The sequence below is a fragment of the Cyprinodon tularosa genome, unplaced genomic scaffold (genome assembly GCF_016077235.1).
Source record: "Cyprinodon tularosa strain WSP-4 unplaced genomic scaffold, ASM1607723v1 ctg20, whole genome shotgun sequence".
NCBI lineage: Eukaryota > Metazoa > Chordata > Actinopteri > Cyprinodontiformes > Cyprinodontidae > Cyprinodon > Cyprinodon tularosa.
In genome coordinates this window covers 1,815,874-1,828,028 of record NW_024038734.1, presented here as the reverse complement: position 1 = coordinate 1,828,028, position 12,155 = coordinate 1,815,874, and the positions used below count along the sequence as shown (strand labels likewise).

Here is a 12,155-nt window from a genome sequence, read left to right as displayed (position 1 = left end):
CTACAGCGCTGCAGCACATCAGAGGGTGGAATGAGTAAAGGGTTGGGCTGAAGACTGGTTTTGTTTCCTCTCTGTATGCCACCAATTTTATTCTATTCGGTTACTTGTAATTGACATAAGGTGCAAATCAGTTTACAGTCATGTCTATAGACCTGAGAGATAGAAAACAGCTAATCAGACATCCACCCAATGATCCTGTCATGTTGAGGTAGGCAGACACTTAAGAACAGGAAATCGAATATCATCGCAAGAGATTTCAATCCATTACTGGTAAAAAAGGCTCAGTCTCTCTGGAGCCAGGGAAGCTTAAATAAAGCAGTGTAAAGATCAAAAGTCCCCCCCAAACAAAACGCTCAGATAATCTTTGACGATCAAAACAAATTGCTTGGAGAGGTACCAGTGGATCATTCTGCCCCCATGGATCTCTAAGATTAAGTTATAACTCTGCTTCTTAAATTATTAATGCTTTTGGCCTCGAAATGTACAATCTAAAGTAAATTAAAGTGGACTGAAGAAACACACATACAGCGGGGCAATGATGCAAATTAAAAGCACTACATTCTGGCATGATTAGAGGACACAAAGTGGAGCAGGAATAAATAGCAGATCTGTGTTGCAAAAGGTTTTTCAGGTCCTTTACAGATTAGATTTTACCGTTTAACCTATTAAAAAATACCGAAAATCAATGATTCCCTGGAAGACTGGAACTGATGGATAGACTGTATGAACTCTTGATTTATGAGCAGCAAGAAAAGGACAAATGAGAGCCGACTGTGTGGCAGAGCTCCACAAAGGGAGTTTTTACAAATGATTTGGTCACATTAGCCGTTATGGTGGCGAGCCGACTGTGCACTACCCATCGACAGCGAGTGTTTAACAGAACAAATGCTCAAACGCACCCAACATAAAAACATGTTTGAAAAATAAATAAATTTTAACTTATTTAATACAAATACTGTCTTTTTCAGTGTTTACAGAATAGGGAAATATATTATTAAAGCTAGAGGACATTATTGAACGTATTAACTCAGGCATGACAGGTTTGAGGGTCAATATTCAACAAGACACAAATACATCTTTGTTTTTAAGGGTTCTGGTTCCTTAAGCAAATATTTTTCACGGGAAATTAAAGTGCACTTTTTCTTTATTTTCAACACCTTATTAGAGTAACAATGGCTTGTAAAAGTATTCATACCCCTTAGATTTTGTTGGTTTGTTTTACAAATTAAAGGCATACTATGCAACATTTTTCAGTTAATTAATGTGTCCCATAACGTTTTGGATGATTAAATAAGTAATTTCAGGTTGAACAAAGGTTTTCTTGGCCGCCCTGGTGGTCTGTAGGGGAAATACCGTACTTGCAATTGCAGGAGCCCTCGGCCCGCACCCACAGGCTTAGAAGTCTCGCGAGAGTCGGTCTTGCTTTACGGTGAGAACTGCTACACGCCCCCAGTGAAAGGCATGATCGTTGCTAGCGCAGTGGCGATATTTGTGCAGTTATCATGGCGGAACCAGCGAGAAAACAGCGAAAGCCCATGTCTGAGCAGGCAAGGAAGAGGAAAAGGGCTCTCTACCGCAGTAGACATGGTGATTCGTTGTGTTCCCCTGTCTGCTAAGCTCAAATCAACCACGCCTGGCTTGATGGAGAAACCAGGAGAACAGCTGAGCATATTTACCACAGTGCACTTTTACTTTTGCCCTCTGGGGGGAGCCTCGCTGGAAAATCAACACCTGTTGCATAGTATACCTTTAATTGATGGGTGGCCATTTTAAATAGGTTCTCTCTTTTATTAAGAGAATCTTTTCATTGACATAAGGGTATTAATATGCTGAATTTAAAAACATAGCAAATCAAGATATTTTAGCCATTTATTGTATCACTTAACTGATGCATTATTAGTTTAAGGTTGTGGTCCAACAGTTTTTTTTTTTTTTTTTTACCACCTGCTTTTGTATCTTTATTTGCTTTTATTCTGCTCTTGTTTTTCTTCTATTTTATTGTTTAAATACCTCTTTAGAACTTTGAATTGTCTTTCTATTTAATTGTGCTATACAAATAAACTTGCCTTGCCTATTGTATCGGACTAGAATAAAAAAAATGTTTTCTTAGACATTATTAAACTAGACCAATTTAAAGGATAACAAAACACAAACCTATTAGTGTACTGAATAAAAAGACAATTTAAATAGGTGAATCATTTATGATTTCTAATGTACAGAGATGTAAAACTATCATTAAAAGACGGATTATGTTGCTCTGACGTGCTGCCAGGGTATTGCCACTTTGATTCAATTCAGTGGACAGTAAAGGCAAGGCAAATTTATTTGTATAGCACAATTCCGTACAAAGACAATGCAAAGTGCTTTACATGATTAAAATATAGGAAAATAAAGCAGAATCAAAGCAAGTAGGAAAAATAAAATAAAATATGCAGAAACAAAAAAACAGTTGGACTAAAGAAAATCAAAAAGTTGAACTAATGATGTTTTAGTTGAACTATTTAACTAGAACAGTCAAAGGCAATCCTAAACTAATGTGTTTTTAGTCTTGATTTAAAGGAACTCAGGCTTTCCGCACTTTTCCAGTTTTCTTGAAGTTTGTTCCACATAAGTGGAGCATAGGAACTAAATGCTGCTTCTCCATGTGAAGGGATGTTTTTGGGGTAATCCAACATTCAGTGCTGAAGGAGACTTCATGCTGAAACACCTTTAAACTGGTGGTTAAATGAGCGCAATTTAGGTGGTAAGGAGTTGATCCAGTTTATCTAACAGGACGAGATAAAGTTCCTTCTGCATCCTTGTCGTCGTTAAACAGTGCAAATAATTCTGGACTGGTTTCTGCATCCATTAATGTTTCTGCTTTAGCACTACTTCTACCACAAATATCAATGAGAATTCACTAAAAAATTAATGATGGCGCCCTCTAGCAGACAAACCATTACTAAACTGAAAGAAATTATTAGCAAATGTTATTAATTAACCAGAAAACATATAATCATGAATTAATAGTAAGTCAATAAGGGATGCTTCTTCAGCAGGGAACAGGAAGGTGGGAGGGGGGTGATGGGAAGATCCTTTAGCCTGTTAGTGAAAACAATATATTGCACTAAAGTTGGCGGTTGTAATATAAATATAAAAAGGGAAAAACTCAATTTGAATGCTGCAAGGCACTCCATAAACATCTGTGGCATTTCTTAGGAAGGACATCAGGATTTGAAAGGTTGTTAAACCAAAAAAGTTATGAAAATAATAAGAAATCCACTGGCTATGACTATGACCTGGATGACTGAGAATCAGCATAGAGGTTTTTAAACTTACTCGAGCACTTTGGCCGGCGATGAGTTGGTCATCCTCCGTCTGCACGCTGGTCTTGCTACGAGCATCAAAATCTTCCGTCTCAAAGTCGGAGTCGTCCAATTCCTCTGGAGTCTTTAATGATATAGAAGAAGAACGAGGTAAGAAAAAGCAGATTGTAATAAAGAGAAACGCATAAAACAACAATGGCACGCTCCAGCATTGAAAGGACTATTAAATAATAAACCTGCTTAGTATCTGTGAGAAACGCCTTGGAGCTGCCAGCATCAGATGAATGACTCCCTCCCTACGGCCTGCTACTGTAAACCCCAAATTAATTTGTAAATCAACTGTAATGTGCTGCCTGTGCATTTTGAGTAGGAACATGAAGGTAAGGAGCCTGTAAGGAACATTCTAGAGGAAACACTTCTGAGGCCCATCTGTTGCTGTCATCTGAAGAAAAAATAAATAAATTGTTAAGCATAAAATGCATTTATTGTGGATTTTTTCATTTCTGATCCTTCACCTCTTCTGTTGCCATGAATACTAAACGAGCCAGGAGCAACATTTTGTCTGTCAATAATATTCAAAAGGATTTGGAGCTCAATAGGTTATGCTTAAGGCAAAATCTAACATTGACAAACAAGGTAAAGTGTTTGTTGGAGATGTGGCAGGAGGGAAGATGATGCAGACAGATAAAGGTGCATTATCGCACTTGTGCCTCTATTTGTGCTTATCCAGCTGTCTCAGTCCTCCCTACTGTAATGGATTTTGAGCCCTTCGCATCTGAAAATAGCAGAGAGTCTCTGAACAACCTTATAGTCCTTTATGAAATTGTGGAGATGGTCTTGTTCTTGAGGGAATATGTGGATCGTTTCAGATACAGACTCTCAGGCATGTCATTGAGCTCAGACAATGCTGCTCAGTAGGGCATGCGTTCTTCCTCTGTGGCCTATAAGCCTGATAAGCTGTGAATGTGGGTGGTTTAGGAATGATAACGCACGGTGACTACTCTACTACAGAGTCTCAACAATAACCTGCTGTTAGATTAAATTAATAAAACAGGCTGAAATTGATATTCAACCATATGTAACAGTCTTCCGTCATAAAATCTCCTAATCGTGTTTAATACCCAACATCTTCACTTGATCTGAAAAGCGAAATTCTCCTTTTCATTTTTTAAATTACAGATGCTGAGGAAGGAAGGGTCCTTAACAGGGTTCCTACAGCATAAGGCAAGTTCAATTCAAGACTTTTTAAGACTATTTAATGCCACTTGAAATAAAAATTTAAGACCAAATTCACAAGAAACAAGAAAAACCAGCTTGCGACAACTTAACCCAAAGGTTTATTTTAACATAAACCACTGCACTAATGTTTCAAATACAGGAAGAAAGCTAAAAACACACAAACGAGAGATATATTTTAACAATTATTTAACTGAATTCACAAACTTTGTTTTAGCAAGGAACAAAAATCAGATTTAAAGCCACAACATAACCATTCTTAAGTCTTTTTGCAGCTATTTTTCTTTGTATGGTTTTCTTAGTATGTTTGATTTGGTGATAAGTGGAGGCGTTGCAGAGACAAGGGTGGAACTAAACTGAGAAATACCGGCTGTTTCTCGGTAACTCGATTTTGACGCTTTGTGTTTCGTGCTTCGCATGTGCGACTCCACTGCCTTAATTCTCATCATTCTGAGCTTGAATCGCTTCTTGCACTAAATCCACTGAGCCTCATGTATGTTCCCTGGTTTTAGCCATGGAGAAAACTCTTGGCTGGAGACAATTTTGGTTACATTTACACTTGCTCATATTTTCCAGACAAAAAGTAAATGGCGCATCTCCCAAATGTCCCGGCCGCAACAACGCTTTATTGGTTCCGCTATCGGGACGTAACCAATATTGGCGAGCCGTTATTTTTTTTTTAAATAAAAAAAATAATTTGTCAATTTTAACGTTTTATTTAGATAAAAAAAATAAATACTAATAAAAATAATCCTATTTATGTTTTAAAAATTAAGACCTACGAAAGACAAATTTAAGACATTTTAATACCAATTAAGGCCTTAGTTTTATTTTTAAGAATTCAATGCCTTTTAAGACTTTTTAAGGACACGCGGGAACCCTGCTTAAGAATAAAAGGCATTTGAAAATGGGCTCCAGCTCTGTGCATCGTCGTCGCTATGAATAACTCCGTTCAACCGAATCTCGTATTGTTTTGTTCTTTTTGTGACACTCATAGCCTCTGTGAGCTGAACAGATTTTTATTTTGGGATATAGCCAGTAAAATCACCTTGGGCTGTGATGCACTGCACCAGTCAGAAGGTAACGACGATGACTGCCCTCTGTATCTAGCTGTCAGCAGCTGGCTGACTTCAAGTCAGCTTCATGTCTAAAAGGGATATTCTCGGATGTCACTGTAGGTGGGAAGTGGGTTCTATCCGCCTTTCATATATCCAAGGGACATCCAACAGCCTGTCTGTGAGCCACTTAGAGGTTAAAGACACATCCATCGTAGAGGAAAAAAAGGAAAAAAGAACCCACCACATGCTTGTCTGTTTTGATTTAAGCATGCAACGGTGTGTTTGTGCAGAGGAGGGGGGGCAAACCCTCTAGAGAAGTTCTACGCTGATCTGCAGAATTTCATACATCTGCGTTCATCTCAGAGTGGCTTGTTTTACATATAAACTTTGCCCTGCATGAAGAAGAAAGCTGAAGTTTTTATTTATTGCAACCAATATTTTTAAAATAGCGTTAAAATATACAGTTTCTAATATAGGGCTGGGCGATAATTCAATAACGATATATATCGATCGATAGACGTGTGGCGCAATAGAAAAAAAGAGGGTCGATAAAAGTTCGATAAAAAAGAAACGCTGTTTTCCTTCCTTCTCATTGTAGCCTAGCATGTAGGTTTATGCTAGTCACTGCTTCCTCCCAACCAATCACAATCGCAGACCCAGGCATGCCGTCACCAAGCTCCGCCTTCTCAAACCACAACACAACACAGAGCACATGAAGCTGTGCAGCAAGGAGAGGCGGAGGAAATTGTTTCAAAGAAGGGTTTTTGTAGTTCGGCAGTCTGGCAGTATTTCGGTCATGGCAAGTCTGACCAAAAACAAACCACAGTCATCTGGAAAATGTGTCGGGAACCGGTGAAAACCAAGTCTGATAACACAACCAACTTTTTTTTTTTTTTTATCATCTCAGCCGCTCACACCCGCAGGAGTACGAGCTGTGTAGGCCCCGGTGCGGCTCTCCTCCGAGGAATCTTCGGAAAATATATATATATTTTCAGTTCTGGGCAGTTTCCCACGTAGTTCTAACAATTGAGATAAAAATGCTGAGGGACCAGAAACTTCAAAGTAATAACTCAGGTTAAAGCAGGAAAAACGGGGGCGGCGGCGGCGGTGGGGGGGCATTTATTTATTTGTTATATTTATTTTGGTCACTTTTCTGGTCACTTTAGTTTATCCTTTGTCAGTATTTAATAACATAACTCAGGTCTCTTAAGTTATTTTTCTTTAAAACAATTCTGTTATGGTTAAAAAAGTTGGTTAAATAAAGATTTAATTCGAAGTCTGTGTTTGTGTTTTTTATTAAAATTAAATCATTTAGCAATATTATAAAAAGTCCAGGCAGAGCTGCACATAAAATATGGTTTCAAATCTTTTCAATAATTATCGATATCGATCAATATGCATTTTTTTTATCGATTAGCTTTTTTTCTATATCGCCCAGCCCTAATCTAATATCTGATAGAAGATATTTAAATGTATTCTGCTTTTAACTCTAAGAAAGGAAGAATGGGTGCATAGAAGGCTGGAAGATTATGGATGAGTGGAAAAAGGAACAGATGAACGGCTACTGGGGGAAAAAAAAGGGATGGATGTGTGGATGAGAGGCAGAGGAGAAAATGGACGGTTGGTTGAGTAAAATGAAAGACAGATGGGAAGAAAAGAGGGATAGAGCAGGGGAAAGAGATGGACTGATGGATCCAAAGCTTTTTAGAGAGAAAAAATCTCCTAGCATAGATATTTTTCAACCTTTCATTATCCAAATGGAAAAAAAAAATACTTTATTCCAAGACTGCAGAGGAAACCTGGTAACATTAAAAGATCACCCTTCAGATCCTGGGGTAAAATCCCAGTCACTCTGGGGAACAGCAGATTTTAGATAATGGAGGAAGTTTGGTTTAACCCATCACTCTGTCCCAAGCTGGTATTTAACAGCAGAATGAATCAGTTGGATAAATGAAGAGTTAGCCAGGGTTCCCCACTAATCCTCTGCTGGTTTCAACACACATGCACATTCACATAACCGCTGATCCTCCGTGTAGTGTTTAGCCAAGTCTATAAAGCCAGTGTTAATAGCTTAATCTGAATGACAAGAGAGGAGCTGGTGCCGATAGGAATGGAGTGTAGTTCCCATGTGCTGCAGTACAGCAAAGGTATGCTAATTAAAATGTCCATCTTAAATCAGATGCTCATTATAATGCAAATGTTTATCCATAATAGGCCGGCTTTCATTTGCCTTTTGTCCATGTCGGAGCAGCATAATTGATGAAAAGCAATAAACTGTTTTAGAGCTTAAGTGAAAGCAAAGAACTCACCATGTGGACTCGTGCTAATATTAAAGGAGAGCAAAAGGCCTGCGACCTGCACAACTTGGACTATTCAATATATAATAGGCTACATATTGAACACAAACTCATGCAAGACATATAAAACATGGCAAGCTTAAGTGGTTACACCAGTTACACGATAACTATCCATTTCCATTTCACTTTCAGAGCTGCATACAGCTTTCCAGTTAGCTCATCGTCAGTCGGTTAAGTAATCCTTCAATGGCTCCCCTCTACCATCTGTCTCAGTTATGGTTCTGCTCAGACAAAAGCCATTAACCCAAACACATCTAAAGATTGCTACTAAACTGGGTTGCTTGCCTGGTCAATTAGGTTGCCTCTTTCGTGAGAAAAGTTCATTTCCTTTCCTTCTGAAACAAAATGGAAACTTGTCCGTTGCAATTTTTGAAAATAATACAAGACATAAACAACCAAGAGTTTCGCAGATTACATTAAGGATTTTTTTTTCTATTGTGAAAAAACCATTAGTAAAAGTATTTAAATCTTGGGGGGAAAAACAACAGAACAACCCTTTATAGGGCAAGTTACCATTTTTGATCTCAAAATGGAGCACATGATTTATATCCAGCCAATCAGCAAAGATATTGCTATATGGCTGTACATCTTATTTTTGCATTTGAGCAATTAACTGAGTCCTTGAATAATTTATTACCTATATTTTAAATTAAGTTGAAAAAAGTAAAGGAAAAAAAGTAAAAAACCTAAATGAAAAAGTGAAACAGTTTATAAGCTATATTAAAAAAGTAAAAAATGTTAAGGGGTTAAATCAGCATTAATGCCTCTAAGGTTATGATGTAACAAAAAAAAATGTGTTTCTCATGAATTTCTTATAGAAGTACTTTTTTATTTTTGTTAATATATCAGGACAAGTGTTCGTTTCTTGTTATTACATTGTTATCAATTTTGCAAAACAAATATACTTAATTTTTTTATGTTCCAAAGGTCATAAGGTCCTGGATTCCAATAACATTCTTGGCTTGAATTTTTTATGTATTTTTTGTATTTCCCTGAGTGCCCGATAAAGGGTTAAGTTGATGTTTATTTTATAGCATGAACAATATCTGTTTTATATTTGCTGTATAAAAGTCAAACTTTTTATTAGATTTTTTAACCATCAGGAAAATAAAATGTGTACAATTCAATTACATAAAAGTTGATTTTTATTGGTACGGCAATAAGTTACGCTGAATAATCTGATTAAGTCGCTGCCTACAGACCATTTTAAGACACTGTCTTTTTAATGTTTACTTCTAATCAGCCGATATTAAAGAGCTATCAGAAGGAATAACAGAGAGGAATATATGAGCCTTTGATGGAGTCATAGTTACACAGGAAAAGGAAAGACTGAAGAAAATAAGTAAAAAAAAATGTAAATAGAAATCAGAGCCTTGAAGACAGAGAAAAAAACAATGTTAAAAAAACCAAGACATTTTTTTCTATAAAAAAAAAAAAAAACAAAAAAAAAAAAAAACAGAAGAAAGAAGCTAAACTAAAGTATGGAGTTGATAAAATGGATTTCAATAAAGTAAAGCCACATCTAGTGTTTTTGGCACCAGAGGAGAAGAAACATTTAAAGTGAGAGATGAAAGGTCATCATGGACTGGGGATGATTATCTGAGGGAATATTTACTGTCGAAACATCGGATCAGCTGTTATTACTACCAGTAAGAACAGAGAAGTACATCAAGGAACGAACAAGTTTGAAATTCTCTCCTTTCCCCCCAAAATAACCACCAAAAAAAAAAAAAGGCTAGATGTAATTTTTCATCATGCATTTAAAAACTGTTTCCTATTACCGTATTTTCACGACTATAAGGCGCACTTAAACGTCTTTTTTTCCCCTCAAAATGTGCGGTGCGCCCTATGGTGCGGTGCGCCTTATGTGTGTTGTAACTGCGACTTTTGAGACCACCTCATTGAGGAGATGATGAAAGAGTGGCTGAATGTAAGGAGACCAGGTGTTTTTTTTCCACCCCTCACCATCGCTGTTAATATGTAACTCCATGCGTGCCCATCTCACAGCTGATGTGAAAAACATGGGGAAACAAATTAACGGTGCTCGACATCGGTGTGAACCGGACCCAGCAGGTGCAGCAGAAGCAGCGAGTTTACATGCAAAGTCAATGGTTGACGCGCATATAGGTGCAGCAAAAGGTCCCGCAGCGCATTTTGGTGCAGCACGTCGGGAGCGTTTAAGCATCTGAAGCGCCGCGCTTCTGCTGCTCGAGATGGAAAAATTGAAGTTTTGCTGCTGGACGCGCCGCATCAACCAATCAGAGAAGCTGATCTGGGAGCTGCCAGCGAGACAGACAGCGCTCTGATGACATATGATATTAACGCAAATGGAAAAGGCTGGATGGATGCGTGGCTGAGGCAGGCGTATGCGAGAAGACTAGGTGGTTTTTTCCACGCATCACCATCGCTGCGTGCCCATCTCACAGCCGATGTGAAAAAAAGGTGAATCAAATGAACGCTGTGCTCGCCGTTATCCCGGGGGTCTGACAAAGGAGCTTCAACCGCTCGACATCGGTGTGAAGCAGCCGTTCGAAGTAAGGCTGCGAGCGGCGTGGGAGCGATGGATGACCGACGGAGACCACAGTTTCAGGATAAGAAGGCAGCGCCGGGCAGATTACGCCACAGTTTGCGGATGGATTGTAGATGCTTGGACTAAAGTGTCTGCTGGCTCTGTTGTTCAAGCTTTCGCAAAAGCCGGCATTATTTCTGAGGAGCTGCGCTGCACGGAAAGTGACTGACAGCGAAGAAGGGGAAACTGGCATGTCTGATTTAGCGCAGCTGTTTTATTCAGAAACAGAGGATGATGACTTTGATGGGTTTGATTAATACTTTGTAATAAATACATGAATAAAGCACAATCATACTCAGTTTTGCTCCCGCTGTATTTTTCTCCCTGAAAACTTAATTCAACAGCATCCCCGGCGCGTCTCCTCCTTTTCATCGCGGTGGCTGGCAGGTGTTTTTTCATCTAAATAATCTAAATCTTGCAGCTATATTTGCTGTGATCAGTGGGAATAAAGTAGTTTTAATATGTTTTTAAGTGAGAAAGTCCACCTGAAAACTTAATAATTGCAGTCAGTTCATCCAGATTATCTATTTCTGTCGGAGGCGCTCAGACCCCCACATACCAGCGGTGCGCCGACAGGAGAAATCCTTTCGTTCACCGCGGCTGCTTGCAGGTGTTTTTCATCTAAATAATCTAAATCTTGCAGCTATATTTGCTGTGATCAGTGGGAATAAAGTAGTTTTAATATGTTTTTAAGTGAGAAAGTCCACCTGAAAACTTAATAATTGCAGTCAGTTCATCCAGATTATCTATTTCTGTCGGAGGCGCTCAGACCCCCACATACCAGCGGTGCGCTGACAGCAGAAATTTCTTCATCAGCAGCCTGTAGGCTGGGCAGCCTGGGGTTCACCGCGGCTGCTGGCAGGTGTTTTTCATCTAAATAATTTTAGCTGCAGGCACCAGGATACCGGCAATAAAAGCGAACATATTCCGTCAGCAGGTTTCAGGATTTTAAGTTAATTTAGGAGTGACCACAGCGCTGTGTCATCTGCGATGTGTCTGTCTCACGGCCAGCTGCCAGGTTTGATTAATACTTTGTAATAAATACATGAATAAAGCACAGTCATACTCAGTTTTGCCCCCGCTGTATTTTTAAATACGCAGTAGAGGTATTTAAAGGTAGTAGAGGACTTGTACCTGTATATAAAAAACGCGCCCTATAGTCCGGTGCGCCTTATGTGTGTGTTAAATACAGAAATGGGACACATAACTGAGAGTGCGCCTTTTAGTCCGGTGCGCCTTATGGTCGTGAAAATACGGTAGGTAATTACTACATATCTCATCAAAACTTTGTTTTTTGGTTTTAAATCAACAGGAGTGATGGTGTTAACTGGTCCTTACACTGGATGATGGCGATGGAGGGAAAATGTTTTAGAATAATAAATCTGTAACTCACCCGGATCATAAGGACAGCCTTGCGTATGTCGCGGATGCCGTCGTAGACCAGGCGGGATGCATCGATGAACTCGTTCTCATCCACAGGTTGTGAGGGGTTTGCACTCAGGGCCTCCACTGCAGACTCCACCTGTTCTGTGAAGCGTGGCATGACTGAGGGGAGGAGGGAAAAGAAGAAAGCTTTTGATGAGAAATTATAACCAAATAAAACAACAGAATAAATTAAGAATGCAAATAG

General features: G+C 38.9%; 1 protein-coding gene across 1 annotated transcript in view; it reads right to left on the bottom strand.

The window, feature by feature from the left end:
* Positions 1–12,155, bottom strand: part of ctnna1 (catenin (cadherin-associated protein), alpha 1) — a 107,765-nt gene that overhangs the window by 38,072 nt on the left and 57,538 nt on the right. Inside the window, exons 13-14 of the mRNA XM_038284582.1 lie at positions 11,919–12,070; positions 3,319–3,429 (exon numbers count right to left, since the gene is read on the bottom strand). Of these exons, the coding sequence (XP_038140510.1) occupies positions 3,319–3,429; positions 11,919–12,070 (263 nt within the window). The remainder of the gene's footprint in view (positions 1–3,318; positions 3,430–11,918; positions 12,071–12,155) is intronic.